This window comes from Trachemys scripta, chromosome 3 (assembly GCF_013100865.1).
Source record: "Trachemys scripta elegans isolate TJP31775 chromosome 3, CAS_Tse_1.0, whole genome shotgun sequence".
Classification (NCBI taxonomy): Eukaryota; Metazoa; Chordata; order Testudines; family Emydidae; genus Trachemys; species Trachemys scripta.
This window is the reverse complement of record NC_048300.1, coordinates 111243178-111263899: the sequence shown is the minus strand read 5'-3', so window position 1 is coordinate 111263899 and position 20722 is coordinate 111243178. Positions and strand designations below refer to the sequence as shown.

At 41.4% G+C, this 20722-nt stretch overlaps 1 protein-coding gene across 2 annotated transcripts in view; it reads left to right on the top strand.

The window, feature by feature from the left end:
• LOC117874969 (golgin subfamily A member 6-like protein 1) overlaps positions 1–20722 on the top strand; it is a 31209-nt gene that overhangs the window by 508 nt on the left and 9979 nt on the right. For both annotated transcript variants that reach the window (XM_034765748.1, XM_034765749.1), the window contains exons 2-5: positions 1110–1224; positions 13968–14152; positions 16104–16258; positions 18222–18384. In XM_034765748.1, coding sequence (XP_034621639.1) covers positions 1110–1224; positions 13968–14152; positions 16104–16258; positions 18222–18384 — 618 coding nt within the window. The remainder of the gene's footprint in view (positions 1–1109; positions 1225–13967; positions 14153–16103; positions 16259–18221; positions 18385–20722) is intronic.

The following is a 20722-nucleotide window of genomic DNA, read 5'->3' as shown; positions in this document are numbered from 1 at the left end:
AATAAAAGCATTGAACTATGCCAAGATTAGCCAAAGGGACTGGTCAGATCTGAGAGTTGCTTCCTTTTTCTGGTGCTGCCTGCCCGACACCAGCATGCTCCTGGTCAGTAGGGAGCCATTTACGCAGTCAAAGGCTTGGAGGTAGATGTTGAGGGAAGGAAGACAGAGTGAGTGGGCCTTCAATGAGAAGGGGGGTTTGCCAGCAAGTGGGGTGTTCTGTTAGAAAGAGGATCATGTGCAGTGGTGGGGGCTTAGAGTGGCTGAATTCCATGTTTCTGTGCCAAGGTGTTGGCACATCATTAAGGAGCCAAGGCAACAGTGCCATCCAGAGCCCTTGATGTGCTGATGCCTCATCACAAAGGCACTGAACTTCTCCCTTCCTGAATCAAGCCCTTACAACTCTGGCTCTGATAAAGACCACGTCCCTTATGGTCTCTCATTTTAATCCGTCCCTTAGCAGGAGAGTTACAGTCTAAATCTTCCACTCTGAGAAGCCTTCATTGCCTTGCTCATGCTCGATTTAGTGCATGGGAAAATATTATTTTCTTTTTAAAGAAATTTTAATTTTAAGCCATGGTGAATCACAAAGTTTTTAAAATGGAAGGAAAACCACATACTGTTTAGTTGTTTACACTGTAAGCAATTGGCTGTTTCTCCAGTATTTTTTAAACTGATCTCTTAAGATGTTATGTTTAAAAATGGTGTTTAAAAAAAACCTGATGAAACTGGTAAATGGACATCTATGTTTAATGTAAGGCTTATTATTCATTTAAATGGTTAAAACTGCTTAAATTGAAACAATATTATTGCAAGTACTATAGCAAATGAGACCACCATTTTACATTCATAATTCAAAATTTTAACATGTCTGAACTTAACTGCATTCAGTGTGAGTATAATAGACATTTGAAGCAGGTGGTGTGGAATGCTGACACTGTAAATATGAAATTTGTATCTGAATGCATCTATCTGTGTTTAGTTTCTTTTTAAATTTTTATTGGTTTGAATTGAGATGCAGACGACCAGAATAAATGAGCATTTGACACTTGTGGAAATATTTAGTAATAATTAAATATACTTTCACCACAAAAATATTTATTTTTTTACAGGAATTACAGTCCCAAGCTGATGGCCTCCATTTGGAACTCAAGCGAAAGGAAGCCAGTTTAAATATGCTGAAAACAGACAGAGAACGAATTAATAACCAGATCAATGTTGCAGCTGGTAATTGTTTTTCAGCAATCAAATGTCAACATCTGAATGTGTGTAGTCTTTTTTTTTTTTCTTAATACTTTGAGTCACATAAACTGCAGAGTTTCAGGTTCCAGAAAAGCAGCCGAAGTTCTGTGGCTGTGGCACTAGTGTGGATAACGGGTGCGTCCTTTTCTTTAATGTCAGGTAGAAATGGATCAGTCGAGAGTTGGTGCCAATCCCTTGCTCTTTACAGGCACTCTGTATCCTGGTTGTCCAGTTCCTTTCTGCCTCTCAGTGAATAATTAGAGAGAGAAGATGTGTGAGATAATATCTTTTATTGGATCAAATTTCTGTTGGTGAGAGAGACAAATCTTTGAGCTACACAAACCCCTTCTTCACGTCTGGAAAAGGTACTAAGAGTGTCACAGCTAAATATAAGATTGATTAGATGGTTTAGCATAAGTAGTTAGCCATATTCTGAGGGTAAAGGTGAAGTGGCCTTTTAAAACACCTGTAGTCATAGGACAAATAGTGGGCTCAGTGGGTGTGACCGGGGTCCCAGTGGGGGCCAGCTGAGGTCACTCAATTAGGGTGAACTGCAAAGAATGGGACAGACAAATCCCAAAGCTGGTGGATGTGTCAATACTTAGATTTACCAAGCCAGAACTAAATAGCTTCCGTTATACTTTACTGGTTACCCAGAAACCAACAACACAGTTCCCTTAAAGTAACCCAGCCTCAGGTCTCCATCCAGGTACCCAAGTCAAATATTATGAAGATTTCTGAAAATCTTATTTCATCATATAAAAGAAAAGATTCTACTAATCCCAAAAGATCGGACATATTTACCTCCCAGGTTAATGAATATTCCAGATCTTACCCAAATACATGCTACAGCCAATTCCTTATTAACTAAACTAAAATTTATTAAAAAAGAAAAGAGAGAGAGTACGGTTAAAAGATCAATATACATACAGACATGAGTTCAATTCTTAAGGTTTAGATACATAACAGAGATGGTGAACTTTGTAGTTGCAAAGAGTTCTTTTACAATTTAGTCCATAGGTTATAGTCCAATGTTCAATATCATATTCAGGGAGTACCAGCATAAGTGGGATCTCAGTCTGGTGACTCAAATTTCCCCTGATGAAGCTTAAGCAGATCTGAGATATAAAGGGCTGGGACCCTAGGATCTTTTTACAATTTCAGGCCTTCTTTGACAAGTTAGAGACCCTTGGGGAACAATAGGCCCTCATTTCCTAAGCATCATCATTAATTATTCACACAGATTAATATAAGGCAATTTATCCATTAGAATCATAGAATATCAGGGTTGGAAGGGACCTCAGGAGGTCATCTAGTCCAACCTTCTACTCAAAGCAGGACCTAATCTCCAACTAAATCATCCCAGCCAGGGCTTTGTCAAGCCTGACCTTAAAAACCTCTAAGGAAGGAGATACCACCACCTCCGTAGGTAACCTAGGGTTACCATCCGTCCGAGTTTCCCCGGACATGTCTGGCTTTTTTAGCTTTAAATGGCCATCCGGGGGGGATTTCTAATAAGGTAGAAATGTCCGGGATTTCCCCCTTCCCCCATGCAGAGTGCAGTGTGGCTGATTGTACGGCTGTGCCTGATTGAAAGCCGCTCACAGCCACTGGGGCCTCTAGCAGCCAGAGTCCCTCCCCCGCAGAGCAGTGCCTTATTTGTTTGGCTGCACGTGGAGCCCGCAGCGCTCCCTTGGCCTGGTAGGGGGGGCAGACAAGGGAACGGGGGGTTAGTTGGTCGCAGGTTCTGGGGGGGGCTGTCAGGAGAAGGGGGTGTAGAGAGCGGTTGGGGCAGGCAAGGGACAGGGAACGGGTGGGTTAGATTGGTCGGAGGTTCTGGGGGGGGCTGTCAGGAGAAGGGGGTGTAGAGAGCGGTTGGGGCAGTCAGGGGACAGGGAGCAGGGAGACTTAGATAGGGTGTGGGGTCCTGGGGGCAGTTAGGGTGGGGGGACAGATAGGGAGTAGGGAGTTTCGGGGGGGAGGGAGTGGAAGGGGGCGGGGCTAGGGCGGCACCTCTTTTTTGATTGTTGAAATATGGTAACCCTAGGTAACCCATTCCAGTGCTTCACTACCCTGCTAGTGAAAAAGTTTCCTAATATCCAACCTAAACCTCCCCCACTGCAATTTGAGACCATTACTCCTTGTTCTATCATCTGGTACCACTGAGAACAGTCTAGATCCATCCTCTTTGGAATCCCCTTTCTGGTAGTTAAAAGCAGCTATCAAATCCCCCCTCATTCTTCTCTTCTCCCTCAGCCTCTCCTCATAAATCATGTGCTGCAGCCCCCTAATCATTTTTGTTGCCATCCACTGGACTCTTTCCAATTTTTCCACATCTTTCTTGTAGTGTGGGGCCCAAAACTGGACACAGTACTCCAGATGAGGCCTCACCAGTGCTGAATAGAGGGGAATGATCATGTCCCTCGATCTGCTAGAAGTGCTCCTACTTATACCGCCCAAAATGCCCTTAGCCTTCTTGGTAACAAAGGCACACTGTTGACTCATATCCAGCTTCTCGTCCAATGTAATCCCTAGGTCCTTTTCTGCAGAACCACTGACTAGCCACTCGGTCGCTAGTCTGTAGCAGTCCATGGGATTTTTCCTTCCTAAGTGCAGGACTCTGCACTTGTCCTTATTGAACCTCATCAGATTTCTTTCGGTCCAATCCTCTAATTTGTCTAGGTCCCTCTGTATCCTATCCCTACCCTCCAGCGTATCTACCACTCCTCCCAATTTAGTGTCATCTGCAAACTTGCTGAGGGTACAATCCACACCATCCTCCAAATCATTAATGAAGATATTGAACAAAACCGGCCTCAAAACCGACCCTAGGGGCACTCCACTTGATACCAGCTGCCAACTAGACATGAAGCCATTGATCACTACCCATTGAGCCCAACAATCCAGACAGCTTTCTTATCCACCTTATAGTCCATCCAGCCCATGCTTCTTTAACTTGCTGGCAAGAATACGGTGGGAGACCATATCAAAAGCTTTGCTAAAGTCAAGGAATAACACATCCACTGCTTTCCCTCATCCACAGAGCCAGTTATCTCATCGTAGAAGGCAATTAGGTTAGTCAGGCATGACTTGCCCTTGGTGAATCCATGCTGACTGTTCCTGATCGCTTTCCTCTCCTCGAAGTGCTTCAAAATTGATTCCTTGAGGACCTGCTCCATGATTTTTCCAGGGACTGAGGTGAGACTGACTCACCTGTACTTCCCTGGATCCTCCTTCTTCCCTTTTTTAAAGATGGGCACTACATTTGCCTTTTTCCAGTCATCCGGGACCTAGCCTGATCGCCATGAGTTTTCAAAGATAATGGCCAATGGCTCTGCAATCACATCCGCTAATTCCTTTAGTACCCTCGGATGCAGCGCATCCGGCCCTATGGACTTGTGCTAGCCCACTTCTTTCTCCATAGAGGGCTATTCCCCTCCTCCCCATACTGTGCTGCCCAGTGCAGTAGTCTGGGAGCTGACGTTGTTCGTGAAGACAGAGGCAAAAAAAGCATTGAGTACATTAGCTTTTTCCACATCCTCTGTCACTAGGTTGCCTCCCCCATTCAGTAAGGGGCCCACACTTTCCCTGACCTTCTTCTTGTTGCTAACCTACCTGTAGAAACCCTTTTTGTTATTCTTAATATCCCTTGCTAACTGCAACTCCAAGTGTGATTTGGCCTTCCTGATTTCACTCCTGCATGCCTGAGCAATATTTTTATACTCCTCCCTGGTCATTTGTCCAAGCTTCCACTTCTTGTAAGCTTCTTTTTTGTGTTTAAGATCAGCAAGGATTTCACTGTTAAGCCAAGCTAGTCACCTGCCATATTTACTATTCTTTCTACACATCAGGTTGTATTTTTCCTGCAACCTCAATAAGGATTCTTTAAAATACAGCCAGCTCTCCTGGACTCCTTTCACCCTCATGTTATTCTCCTAGGGGATCCTGCCCATCAGTTCCCTGAGGGAGTCAAAGTCTGCTTTTCTGAAATCCAGGGTCCGTATTCTGCTGCTCTCCTTTCTTCCTATCTCATGGTCACTGCCTCCCAGTTTCCCATTCACTCTTGCTTCCCCTACTAATTCTTCCCTGTTTGTGAGCAACAGGTCAAGAAAAGCTCTGCCCCTAGTTGGTTCCTCCAGCACTTGCACCAGGAAATTGTCCCCTACACTTTCCAAAAACTTCCTGGATTGTCTGTGCACTGCTGTATTGCTCTCCCAGCAGATATCGGGGTGGTAGAAGTCCCCCATGAGAACCAGGGCCTGTGATCTAGTAACTTCTGTTAGTTGCCTGAAGAAAACCTCATCTACCTCATTCCCCTGGTCTGGTAGTCTATAGCAGATTCCCATCATGACACCACCCTTGTTGCTCACACGTCTAAACTTAATCCAGAGACTCTCACGTTTTTCTACAGTTTCATACAGGAGCTCTGAGCAGTCATACTGCTCTCTTACATACAATACAACTTCCCCACCTTTCCTGCTCTGCCTTTCCTTCCTGAACAGTTTATATCCATCCATGACAGTACTCCAGTCATGTGAGTTATCCCACCAAGTCTCTGTTATTCCAATCACATCATAATTCCTTGACTGTGCCAGGACTTCCAGTTCTCTCTGCTTGTTTCCCAGGCTTCTTGCATTTGTGTATAGGCACTTAAGATAACTTGCTGATCGTCCTGCTTTCTCAGTATCAGGCAGGAGTCCTTGTGCTGGTATCCCACTTCCCCACTTACCTCAGGGCTTTGGTCTCCTTCCCCTGGTGAACCTAGTTTAAAGCCCTCCTCATTAGGTTAGCCAGCCTGCTTGCAAAGATGCTCCTCCCTCTCTTCATTAGGTGGAGCGCATCTCTGACTAGCACTCCTTCTTCTCGGAACACCATCCCATGGTCAAAGAATGCAAAGCCCTCTCTCTGATCACCTGCGTAGCCATTCGTTGACTTCCACGATTTGACGGTCTCTACCCAGACCTTTTCCTTCCACAGGGAAGATGGACGAGAACACCACTTGCACCTCAAACTCCTTTATCCATCTTCCCAGAGCCACATAGTCTGCAGTGATCTGCTCGGGGGGCGCTTTAAAGGGCCCAGAGCTCCCCTCTGCTTTACCTCGTTATATCCGAATTTGTGTTATATCGGGTTGCGTTTTATCGGGGTAGAGGTGTATTTACTATTGTAACTAGAATCTTGCTAAACTCTTGCCCTTGGGATATCCTGTGACAATGAATTCAAAAAGCTAATTACACATTATATGAAAAGCGTTTCATTTTATCAGTTTAATATTTTCTTCTTTTGACTGTTATGATCCCTGGATTTCCCCCCCCTCCCCCCGCCCCCAACCCCTTGCCCCCAGCCTGACTTCTAAAGGCAGTTCCTCCCCCTCCTTTGCCCTGGAAGGAGAGCCCCTATCCTCATTTGGTACTAATAGTCATCCCCATCATCCACAGTGGGGACCCAAACCACAGTAGAATGAGCATTTTTACCTACTAATTGGCAAGCCAATGTAGACACCTGTCTAGGAAATCCCACAGGCTAATGCAATTGGTCTGGTTTGAAAGGGATGATGTCAGAATTCTTACATAAGACAGAGTGTTTTTTGTAAGATGTGGATTTATATTTTCCCTCTAGGATAAAATATAAATCTACATCTATCTTGGTTAAGTGTATTGTATTCCAGTGGGAAAAATGCATAGTACTTGCCATATACTAAATAATTAAAGGTATGATTGCTTAACTTATAGTACTTCATGGAAATATATTATTTATCTTCTAACTGAATCCTGTTAATTCTTAACCCATTTTTAGCAGTGATCATCTGACTACACTAGGTTGACATTAGGTTACACTAATTCTTAAGTCTAGTTTTGAGCAATGCTGAGTGTTACTGTATTGTACTTTGTATGTAATCATGATGGTAATATATACCCCAAATATATGTACAAAAAAGGACATACTTAGCTGAACCGGGAAGGGGTCAAATCCATTGACTGGGCTGAGCAGGAAAGCCTAGACCATAGAGACGGCTGGAGGTGCCAGGCCAGGATAGAGGAGCTGACAACTTTGTCCCATTAAGATGCTAGAAGGCAGAGTTGACAACTCTACTGTCTTCTCAGGAAAGCCATAAAAACTGAGGTTCCCAGTGTAGAGACTAGCTTTCTCCCAAACAAAGAATTGAATTAGAGGAGCCTGGAAAGGGATTTTTTTTCTCATTTTTCAGCCCAGTAGCATGACCAGACAGCAAGTGTAAAAAATCAGGACGGGGGTAGGAGGTAATAGGAGCCTATAGAAGAAAAAGACCCAAAAATCGGGACTGTCCCTATAAAATCGGGACATCTGGTCACCCTACAGCCCAATGAATTAAAAGACTAGAATTGATTGGCTACCTTGCTGATAGGCAGGGCCGGCTTTAGCAGGTGTTTGGGCCCCATGCCAGGACGCGAATTGTCTCGCGCCCCCCCGCCCCAACTCTGCCCCGATTCCGCCCCCTCTCTGCCCCATTGGATCCCTCCCCAAATCCCCGCCCTGGCCCCGCCTCTTCCCCAAGCACGCTGCATTCCTCCTCCTCACCCCTCCCTCCCAGGCTTGCGCTGATCAGCTGTATGGCGGCGCAAGCGCTGGAGGGAGGGGGGAGAAGCAGGACGTGGCTTTTTTTTTTTTTTTTTCCTGCTCCGCCAGCAGCCCTGGACGTTGCGGGGCCCTCTTAGGCACGGGGCCCCATTCCGGGGAATCGGCCAAATCGGCTTAAAGCCGGCCCTGCTGATAGGGGAACCTCTCTAATATAATTCACTGTCTTTAGTTAGGTCTCTTAGCCATAAAAGAAATTTTGAGACCTTAAATGCCACCTGCAACAGTCCCAAACACTGGGAGGAAGGGACAGGCAGGGCTGTTGTTCGTTTTTTGGTTTAGGTTTTCAACCCTGGCTGCTTAAAGGAATGATGATTCCAAATGCAAAGAGATAAGCAGTGGCCCTAGACCAATGGTGTTAATTTGTAATGGTAATTACGTGATTAATTAGATGTCTGTGAAGACCTGAAAAGGTAGTATATAAGTATGAAGGTTACTGGGTTTGCACATGAACATTTGTAAATATTGCAGAAGCCATACAGATTAATGTCACTTTTCTGTGCATGATCACTAGAGTATAATTTTAATTTTCTATACTATATATATGAAGTATTTAAATGGGCTCTGTATCTCAAGTGTTCCAAGAATATTGTTGTTGAACAATTTTTTTCAGGTAATAATCAAGAGGGCAATCAAATAAAACATTCACAGTTACAGTATGCAATTTACTGCTTGCTAAGATGATGTTGAAAAGATTTATCTTTAGTTTTTCTTTTAGTGAATATGGATATGTTTTGCACAACAGATGTGAATACTGCAGTTTTAATGCATTCTTAGTTGCATCCAACTCTAGTCATGTAAAAAAGGAAGAAAGATGATCATAGAGATGTAAAGAAAAAAAGTGGGTTGGTGAATTTCCAGAAAGTTTAATCTATAAATTTCTGTTATAGTAAACTATAACTCAATGTTTTTTCCATAGAACCATGGAGGTTCACAAGCAGCTTAAACAGCATTGCAAAATGTGACATATATTTTTAAAAGGCTTTTTAAAAATATATTTGGCACCATCAAGTGGTAAAATTGTGTATTGCCACTTCAGATTAACAGCTCATTGTGGTAAGCAGAGAAAAAGCCAGATCAAACCTCATAGTTAGGGCCCCACCAAATTCACAGCTATGAAAAAATGTCACAGTCCGTGAAATCTGGTCTCCCCCTGTGAAATCTGGTCTTTTGTGTGCTTTTACCCTATCCAGTACTATACAGATTTCATAGGGGAGACTGGTGTTTCTCAAATGGAGAGTCCTGACCCAAAAGGAAGTTCCCGGGGGATCGCAAGGATATTTTAGGGGGGTTGCGGTATTGCCACTGAGCAGCTGGAGAGCAGCGGCTGTTGGCCAGGTGTCCAGCTGTGCAGGCAGCAGTGTAGAATGAAGGGTGGCACTACTATACCAAGGCATCCTTACTTCTTGCACTGCTGCCGGCAGCAGCTGTTTTCAGAGTTGGGCTCCCGGCCAGTAGCTACCACTCTCCAACTGCCCAGCTCTGAAGGCAGTGCCACCGCCAGCAGCAGCGCAGAAGTAAGGGTAGCAGTAACACAACCACCCCTACAATAACCTTGTGACCCCCCCCCCCCAACTCCTTTTTGGGTCAGGACCCCTACAATTACAACACTGTGGAATTTCAGATTTAAATAGCTGAAATCATGAAATTTACTTTTTTTTTTTTAATACTATGACCATGAAATTAACCAAAATGGACCATGAATTTGCTAGGGCCCTACTCATAGTAATATGCAACATAACTATAGATACATGGAGGGCTTTTTGTTTTGTTTTGTTCAGCTGTATTTTCTGGGCTTTTTTATTAAATCAAACAGAAAAATTGCCTGTTGTAAAATGTACCGTATATACTCGTTCATTAGCCTGTTCATTTATAAGCTGACCCCCCCAGGATGGTTAGGTAAAAATAGCAAAAACTGTATGACCCTTTCATAAGCTGACCCTATATTTTGGGGTTGGAAAACTTTGGCTACCGGCCTGTCAGGGTAAGCCGCTGGCGGGGTGGGACGTTTTGTTTACCTGGAGCGTTCACAGGCACAGAGCCCCTCAGTTCCCAGTGGCCACGGTTTGCCATTTCCAGCCAATGGGAGCTGCAGGAAGTGGCCCCATAATTCTCCTCATAATTCTCTACCCCTAAGACTCAGTTCGCTCTGCTGAATCATCTCATACACACCCCTCAGAAGAAAGACAGAGTGTACTAAAAGAGGGACCTTGATCTGTGAAGACTTTAGGTATCCTCTTTTCTTAAGGAGATACCTAACCTAATTTCCCCCTACTGTTACTCACACCTTCTTGTCAACTGTTTGAAATGGGCCACTCTCATTACCACTACAAAAGTTATTTTTCCTTCCTTGGTATCCTACTGTTAAATTGAATTGTCTCGTTAGACTGACCTCACACTTGGTAAGGCAACTCTCATCTTTTCATGTATTTATACCTGTTCCTGTATTTTCCACTCCATGCATCTGATGAAGTGGGTTCTAGCCCACTAAGGTTATGCCCAAATAAATTTGTTAGTCTCTAAGGTGCCACAAGAACTCCTCGTTGTTTTTGCCTTTTCTTAAGGTCCACTAGCCAAATTCCAGATCTGTTTTACTTCTGGTAGCTGGCCATTTTGGCCTTTTTTCTGCACTGGACACACTGTACAAGTTCAAACAAGTTAAGCGATCACACAAAGTTCTGATTTTAATTCTAAGTCCTATTTCTATTTAATCTAACTGTGTTGTTCTTGATGTGTCTGACAGTTTGGCTCAAATGGAAATCCCAAAACAAACGATCAGTAAAAAACACAGGGTGGAGAAGCTAAAATTGGAATAGGAGTTTCCAAAAATGGTAAAATGGTTGGCCAGGGTTTAAATTAATGAGAAGGGAGAGGAGGAAGCTGATCAGCTCCCATCTCCCTCTGGCTGTTAATGGGAAGCACAGAGCTCATGAGGCAGGAGTGTCTACCCCTGTGTTCCTCCAGTAGCCCCCCCCCCCCCCCGCCACCTTTTTTTCACAGAGTTGGCCCCCCTTCCTGCAGCTTCAATCGAGTTTTCAACCTGTGGATGATATTCTACCTCTCCCTAGGCCATGGGCTGTTCTAGCTGTTGCAGCCTTGAGAATGAAGCAGAACCTGTGGCCTTATCACTTGAGGATCCTGAGACCCTGCCCCATCTGTTCTCTGGTCCCAGTTAGATTCTGAAGACCTTAGCTACGTGCTGTAAATTGAGCCAGATCTTTCAAATTATTTTTAATGTGTTTGAATTGCAATAGTGCCCTGAATGTGGTAGGCACTATAGACACACTTAAGATGCATTGTCCCTGTCTCAAAGAGCTTATGTTTTAAAAAGACAAAATAAACATATTGAAAGGTGGGAGAAAGGGAAACATTATACATTTTTCCTATTGTTTTATTTTGTTAAACTTATAACCAATTCCCAAGTGCCCCGGTCATTATTAGTTTGTAATTCTTATACATGTTGTTACATGCATTTAATATCCCCCAAGTTCCCCTCTTCTCTTTGAACAAGAAAACAGATAAAAGAATCATATCTAGGACTGGAAGGGTCCTCTACAGGTCGTCTAGTACAGTCCCCTGCACTGAGGCAGAACTAAGTATTAACTAGACCAGTGCTTCTCAAAGTGGTGGTCCGTGGACCGGTACTGGTCCGCGGGCCATTGGCTGCCGGTCTGCGGCGAGTTTCCTCATAAGAGCGTCAAATAGGATAATAATATGGCACCAGTCTCTGGCACATTGGAAAAAAAAATTGCCGGTCCCCCACATCAGATAGCTTGAGAAGCACTGAACTAGACCATCCCTGAGAGCTGTTTGTCTAATCTTTTCTTAAAAAGTGCCAATGACAGAGATTTCACAACTTTCATAGGCTAACATGTTCCAGTGCTCAACTACCTGTACAGGTAGGAAGTTTTTCCTAATGTCTAACCTAAATTTCCTTTACTACAATTTAAGGCCATTACATCTTGTCCTGTCTTCATTTGATAAGGACTGGAGAACAGTTTATCACACTTCTCTTTATATCTACCTTTTACGTACTTAAAGACTGTTATGTCCCCTTCCCCAGCCTTCTCTTCTCCAGATTAAACAAACCCAATTTTTTCAATCTTTCCTCATAAGTCGTATTTTCTAGACCTTTAATAATTTTTGTTGCTCTCCTTTGGACTTTCCCGAATTTGTCCACATCTTTCCCAAAATATGGTGCCCTGAGCTGGATACAGTACTCCAGTTGAGGCCTTGCCGGTGCTGAGTAAAATAGAAGAATTACTTCTTGGGTCTTGCTTACAACACTCTTACTAATAAGTCCTAGAATGATGTTTGCTTTTTTGTTGTTGTTGTTGTTGACTCATGTTTAGTTTGTGATCCACTATAACCCCCAGATCCTTTTCTGCAGTACTACTTCCTAGGCAATCATTTCCCATTTTATATTTGTTTGATTATTTCTTCCTATGACTAGTACTTTGCATTTGTCCTTATTGAATTTCATCCTGTTTATTTCAGACCATTTCTCCAGTTTAAGATTGCTTTGAATTCTAATCCCTTCCTCCAAAGCACTTGCAACCCCTCTCAGCTTGGTATAGTCAGCAGACGTTATAAGTGTACACTCTATGCCATTATCCAAATTATTTATGAAGATATTGAATAGAACTGGACCCAAGACAGATCCCAGTGGGACTGCACTCAATATGCCCTTCCACTTTGACTATGTACCATTGATAACTATTCTCTGAGTGCATTTTTGCAACCAGTTGTACACCCACCTTATACTAGGTTTGTCTACGCTATATTTCCCTAGTTAGCTAATAAGAGGTCACGTGAGACAGTATCTTACTAAAGTCAAAATACAGCACACGTACTGCCTCCCTCTCCCCCCATCCACAAGGCTTGTTACCTTGTCAAAGAAGGATATTAGATTGGTTTGACATGATTTGTTCTTGACAAATCCATGTTGACTGTTACTTATTATCTTGTAGGTGCTTACAAATTGATTATTTGCTCCATTATCTTTCTGGGTACCAAAGTTAAGATTACTTATCTATAATGCCCTGGGTTGTCCTTATTCCCCTTTTTATAGATAGGTACTATATTTGCCCTTGTCCAGTCCTCTCGTATCTCTCCTTTCTTACCCAAGTTCTCTAGGCTAATCTTCATGTCAGATCTCATTTGGTCTCTCTGTAGCTTGTAACAAGTTGTTGTTGTTGTTCACAAAAAGATTTAATGGAAGTCAGAATAATATAATTTGCCTTTTGTTTGTGATTTTTTGTGCAACAAAGAGGGAGATTTCTGTGCCCTGAGACCTTCTTGCAGCCATTTTAACAAAAATCATATCCAATATTGACCTTGTGGCTTTATTGGAAAACCCACAAATTTTACATTCTTGCCTCTTAATGTCTTTTTTCTCAAACTCTGATGGATCTTTGATCTGTCTGGCCTGATGAAAGAATTCAATATACGTATATATCAGTCTAAAATCTTTATTGTTTAGTTTATTTAGAAAGGAACATCACAAAAGTAACTCATTATAGTAACTCAGACTTGAAGGCAGATGCTGCTAACAAATGAAAAAGATTGGGTATTTTTCACTGCTTCTTCCTCTCATGTGACACTTCAAAAATATACAGTATCTTCATCTTGTAAAGTGGGAACATGACATAATCTGTATTATTGGCAATGCTAAGCTTTTTCCTGTTGGTCAGGGGAATAGTGTTTGAAAGTGGATGACTGAGGGTGAAGGCAGACTGCAAAAGAGACAATTATGAGGAGCCTGGGAAAGTAGAAATATAATAGAGAGTATGTTGCTGAACATATAAAGCTATTTTATTTGTGTGATTTTTTTTAAAAATACCTTTTTGTTCCTCCTCATTTCCAATTCCTCATTTAGAGGAGAGTAATAAATGCAGTAATCATGCATCATTTCAGTTAGCACCAATCTGGATACATGTAGCAGTTATGTGTTAACTTGATTAAAGAAATAATTGACCCACATTGGTCAAATAATATGTAGTTAACCTGCAAATATTTGTAATTTGAGCAATATTAGGTCAACATTTTTATTTGTAAGCAATCTATGCTGAAAAAAACTTGAAACCATTAAAATCACTCTTTCCTTTCTTTAGAACTTCATTCTAGAGAGAAGCAGGCTTTACTAGAGGAGATCATACAACTGAAGAGAAGGAAGGAACAGACAGACAGACAGGCCTCTGAAAAGGAAATGGAGCTATTGCATGCCAGGCAGGAATTAGAACAGCAACAAACCAATCTGAGTAATTGTGAACAGAAAATCCTTGTGATACAGTCAAAGGTACACTGCCTGGTATCATTGTTTTATTACATCAGTCAGCAGCATTTATGGGATTTGATTTCTTGTGTGTTATGTCAAGGGAGCGGGTTTTTAATAGGAATCAGTTATATATTTATTTCTATTAATATATCAGATGGAATTCAGTTGGTCAGAAAAAACATTTTTATTATTGTCCATTTGAAATTTAGATTCTCATTGTTAAATCTACAGCTATTATAATACAATCTTTTCATAATACACTGAAAAATCATACAATGAGCTTAGTGTGGAATCACTATTAACTATGACTAGGGGTCTGATCCTGCATTGTAGTGAGTGTCCTCAAACTCCACTGACATTTTTCTGAAAATGGTACAGAGGCTATGAACAAGGGAGTCTAGATGAGCCTTAGGGGAACTGATTTGTACCACCTTGACATCACTTCTGAATCCAGCCATCCCCCCTGCCCTAGAAATGAATTCACACCCAGCACATACTTCTTATTTCATTAGCAGTCATCCACAATCAGCAGAAAGTCCAGCTTACTACACCTTGCCCCCTCAACATTTCCAGTACAACGTGTTTTATGAGGCTTGTCCAAGTAGATTTATACCACAATGTTCATAGTATTCCCTGTACTTAGTATTCAAAGGGATACTGTGAATATCACAGTAACATGAATTACTTGCAGAGGTAATGGTGACTGCTATATGGTTCAAATGAGTGGATTGAGTTTTAGACCTTGATCCTGCAATGACCTTTGCATCCACCTGGGGCCTTAAAGGCCTAATCCTGCACCACTGAAAATAGTGGGAATTTTGCATTGACTTCAGCTGGCACAGGATAGAGCCTGTAGAGTGTAAATTCCTTGAGGTAATCTCTGACTTCCTACGTGTTTGTAAATTTCTTAGCACAATGGGGAACTAATCTTGGTTGAAGCTTCTGGGTGCTGCCACATTCTAAATAATAATAAATGACAATATTTGGCTAGGAATATATTTCTTGAATTCAATCTGTACTTTTATATAAGGCAATACAAACAATTTAAATATTTTAGGATACTTTTGTGATGTCAAATAAACAAGAAAAAAGCAACAAAAATGCCAAGTACTATTAGCAGAGTTTAAAAGGTACTAATGTTTTATCTAAATTTTATTTCTCCAGCTAGTCTGAAGTTCACTACTTGCATATTGTAAATGACTGTATAGAAAATATGAAGAATGACCCAGCACAGTTTTTTCTTCAAGAACTGCTAATAGTTTATATATAATGCCAAGGCAATTTCAAATATACTATACAATTATTGTATAAACCCCAGTCCAGCAAATGTGTACACACACAAATAGTCCACTTGAGTTCAATAGGATTACTCATGCATAAAGTTGGTGGCATGTATAAGTGTTTGCAGGATGCCAGTAACCCCTTTCTTATCTTCATTCCTCCCATCTGTTTTTTCAGTATTCTGGTAAATGGATACTTCAAATAAACAGTAGTTCATTGATCAACTATTTGTATGTGTGGTGAAATTTGATGGAGACACTTACTTGAATTGGGAAAAAAAAGTTTTTGTTGATCAGGAAATGTTAAAATAATAGACATGTAAAATATGTATTCCATCCTCTCACTATAAATACATTTTCTCAAGCATCCATATAATAAACCCTAACCACATACATGCAGACACCACATTCATCAGCTGGGATTGAATTTAGAACTTTCAGCACCAAAAGCACAAGCCCCTACCACTTGAGCTTTACGTACCTGGTCAAGAGTCATCATATAAATCTGGTAAAACAATAAAGGAATCAGACTACTGGACAGTTTTACAGTAGTCAAACTAAAACCAGATTATTTATTGGAACTACTTAATGAGTGATGTATGTTTTACAGTTATTTTAGAAATAAACATAAAATGAACCCCAGTCTTCAGTCTGCTCTAACTTTGTCTCCTTTTATATATGCGGACACCAAGTTGAAGCAACGGTCAGAGCAGCAGACGGCAGTAGATTTGCAGCTTTCTGAAAAGAGAAAGGAACTTATGAAAGTGCAGTTTGCTGTGCATGAAATGGAAGACAAAATATTTAAAAAAACTGCAATGATGCAAGACCAGATCACACATGACATCAGGTATTAGCCAAAGTATTTGGCAGTTTTTCGAGGGATGATCAGGTATTGATGATTTGGGATTTACTAACCCATTAAAATCTAGGTTACTGGTTTCAGTCTTCACTACGGATGGGGTCACTTTAAGCTGGCACCCATTTTCTGACACATTGCAGGGAGTCATGATGTACTGTTTTCAGTTCATCCCCATCTACCAAAAGATGTTACACTCTATTGGCTTTTCAGTAGAGAGACAACAGAGAAAATGGACATGTTGAAACAAAAGGTTCTTTCTCATCCACAGAGGTAGTCCTTCCAGTTCAGGATTGACTAACATAAAGTGTAAGAGAGGTTGCACAGTAGCTCCACTTGTAGTGTTTTAAGGGATAAATGGTTAGTTATAGTCCCCGTAGTTAACAATTTAGCACCCTTCCGAAATTTGCTTAATTTAAAATTAAAGGGTTCCTTCTGGGGAAGAGCAGCCAATTGGAACTACTGCAGGAAGCAAGTGGAGCTTTCTCCCTCTCCCCTCAGGAGACACGATTCTCACAGGAAGGGAGGAGGGAACAAAAAGATCCCAGCAGCTCAGGGCAGCTTCAATCCATCCCCTCTCCATTTCTGTGAGCAAAGAGACAGCTCTTCTCTGCACACCTTCCCTTCTTCCCTCCAACATCTGGGCTGGGAAGGGGCAGAGGGACTGAAGAATTCCTGGGTCTGCTAGCTCACTCAGCCAGGAAGGGAAAGCCCTCTGCCTCTGGCTTGTGAGAGTGGGATGAAGAGCCCCAGGAATAGAAGCAGAGGTGAGGTTGGGGGAATTCTTCTTCAGTTTCTCTAAAATATAGTATTTTATTTTTCCTTCTCAGCTATGAAAAATAATGACAAAATGAACATTAATCCTAAATAATTATTCTAAAAATTAATCACTGCACCTGATTGGCTCAATAGAGATGTGGTAAACTAAGGGTGTGAGCTGTGGGAATATGAGGGATAGGATGTAGAAACTGGGGTGTGTGAGAGCAGGGAAACATGGGAAACATGAGGGAGGGAAACTTCTGCATGTGTGGGGAAACAGGTACAGGAGGAAGAGGGAGACTGGAGCTGTGTGTGCAGGGGAATGTGAGGTGTAGGAGGAAGGAGGAACTAAGAGGGATGTGTGTGGGCAGGGGAAAGAGGAGTACATGTGGTAGGGGAAAACTAGGGTATGCACTCCAGCTATTTTGTGCTGCTCTGGCAATGCAAAACAGCTGTAAACCCAGCTTAACTGACCAGTATTCTCTTGCTGCTATGCAGTGCTTGAGATGGCCAAAATCAGTCAGATCAAATCTGACCTCAAAATATAACAAAAAAATGATTTAAGACTGGTAGTACATACTTTCAGATCTTTAGAAATGTCACATGGTAGCATTCTCGGGGGGATACTTGTTAGTGTTCAGGTATGAAATTTTTAATAATTGTAACTGATTTTATCATTTTTACTTGAGTGTCCTGAGGGCTTTTAAATTGTGTAATATATTTTACTTGAGTAGCACTAATTTCCTTGATTTCCTTGTTTTGAGAGAAAAAGAGAATATCTGTGTGTGCATAAGCGTTACATTAATTCTCCATTGTTACAACAGTATGCCCTCCTACAAGCAAGATGTGCCTTGCTAGTGATTCATCCTTGTGTTTAGAATTAATTCTTAATAAACAGAGCTAGAGAGATTGTATAATATAACTAACAATGTTAGGTTGCTTTTTGGCAGATTTAGGATACAAAGTTTATGGAAAGGGCTGATTTAATGAGATAATTCAGAAAGCTGTATAAAATGTCCTAACATTAAGATTCTATTATACAAACCTGATAATTGGATCTTAATGTTAAGACATTTTATACAACTTTCTAAATACGGTCATATATATCTTTTAAAAATATGGCTTGTCATTTTCATATGGAACAATTTTTAACAATTAATAAATATTATTTTCTCTGTGCATTTTTTCTGATCAGAAGTGAGATAAGTTTTCTTCATCAGCAATTGAGAGAGAAAGATCTACTGGCAGAGCAGGATCGTTTCTTAAGAAGCAAAATGATGGATGATTATGCATCCCTGACCACAGAGAATGCTGTGCTGCGTTCCCAGCTCTTGGAACTTAACAAGCAACTGAACATAGTAAGAATGGGATAGGGAATGACCAATTGGTCTTACATATAAAAAACAAACAAAACCCCACTAAAAAACAATTAGTGCAATGAAGACAGCATAGATTAACATGATGTTCCTTTTCCACTGCCTTACATTAAAACGTCTAAGATTCTATATTTTTACACTTCAGACTATACTCGGTTCACTTTTCTTAGTAAAATAAACAGTTGAGACTACAAAGGAAATCTGATCCAAATTAGAGAACATCTTTAAATTTCTGAAGGCACATGATAAAAGTAGGCAATTAAATTCTCTTTTTTCCTCTCTCTCTAGAGTAGTAAACTGCTAGTGGTTTTTAAATATGAACACATCAGCATGCAATTCAAACGGAGAAATTAGCATTTTTATTTAAATATGCATGTTCTTATTAAATCAGCAGTTTCCTGAAGCTTGCACTTGCTATTTCTATCTGTAATGCTTTGGCCTAATTTTCACCTGAGCTGTTGCTTGAAGACTTCCATCTGCCTTTAAATTCCATTTGATGGCAGTGACTTCTGAACCCTAAGCAAAAAATGCTACAGTAATCCTCCATATCTGGGATCGGTGTGAAAAAACAAAGATCATTAAGAAGTGCTGAATTGACCTGCCCTCAAATATAGAATGAGTTTCAAGTCATTAATTGGAAAGAGGTTGTAGAACATAACTGAAAGATTAAGCCAATTTGTCAAATGATGCATTGCATTCTTTTTCAACTCCTGAGACATTTGGGCCAGATTCATCAACAGTTTCATGGATGCGTCTTTGAGCCTACTTCTCATTTCTTCTGCCTGTATCTGGGTTCTTAAATACTCCATACTAAGCAGCTCCTGGATGTGATGGTGCCACTCATAAGGCTTTATGGAAATATGCTTATGAATGTGTATATATATAACATAACTAGAATGTGTTTTATGCTACATATGTCATGTCATATCTCTGTAAAGGTCATGATCTACTGAATCTATTAATCCTATTTGTAGGCATGTATCATTTTTGTATTTGAAGTTATGAATATTGGCTGCATACTTGACTGATTCTAAGTAGGCTGTAGTGAAGCTGTTGGTCAGCTTCCTGAGAAAAGACTATTCTCAGTAAGTGCCCAATCAAGAAACACTTAAGCCAACAATGAACTTGGAGACACCAATCCATATCTGGGCTTTCCCAGGAATGTGGCTTGGCTGGTAAGGAACTCAGTCATGCATGGACATGTGACTTGCCCAGGTGACTCCAAAACTCCATTTTGTAGCTGGACTTTGCATAGGAGAGAGGAAGGGGTCTCCGCCCACAAGAGAAAGTCTATTTAAGTCCAGGGGAGACCCCTCCATTTTGTCTTCAGCTGGCTAAAGAGAGGGCCTCTCCACCCCCAAAGATACCTGAAAGAAACTGGAACAAAGGACAGTGACTGCAAGGGGTGTGAGTGATTGCTGGACCCAGACTAAAAGGAGATTAGTCTGTAAAAGGAAGCATTCTGGAACTGGGAAGGATCTTATCTGTATTCAGTTTGATTAGACATAGACTTGCGGGTTTTATTTTATTTTACTTGGTAATTCACTTTGCTCTGTCTGTCACTACTTGGAACCACTTACATTCTACTTTCTGTATTTAATAAAATCACTTTTTACTTATTAATTAACTCAGAGTATGTATTAAGACCTGGGGGGGGGGCAGCTGTGCATATCTCTCTATCCATGTTATAGAGAGCGAACAATTTATGAGTTTACCCTGTATAAGCTTTATACAGGGTAAAACGGATTTATTTGGGTTTAGACCCCATTGGGAGTTGAGCATCTGAGTGTTAGAGACAAGAACACTTCTGTAAGCTGCTTCCAGTTAAGTCTGCAGCTTTGGAGCAAGTGATTCAGATCCTGGGTTTTTGTTGGAGCAGACGGGCGTGTTTGGCTCAGCAAGACAGGGTGCTGGGGTCCCGAGCTGGCAGAGAAAGCAGGGCCAGAAGTAGTCTTGGCACCTCAGTTGGCAGTTCCTAAGGGGGGTTCTGTGATCCAACCCGTCACACTGGGCTTTTTGTGGCCTTGCCAATATTGGTGAAGTGTGTTTGATCTCACTGTAGGTGCATGTGTGCCCCATGCATGCGAGTTCAGAATCTATGAATAGCAGCATCTCAGCACTGCCGTTAGAGGAAATCTATTCTTTCTTCCCTTCTCATGACTACATTTTCTTGCTGCACCCCATCCTATCGAGCTGGAAATCTTCACCGCCTTGCTCAACAAGATCAGAAGCTTGTTCATCCCTTCAGATCAAAACCACTCATTTCAGAGCCACTCATCTGCAGAGATGAGAATGGCCCAGCCAACCATATCTTAACCAA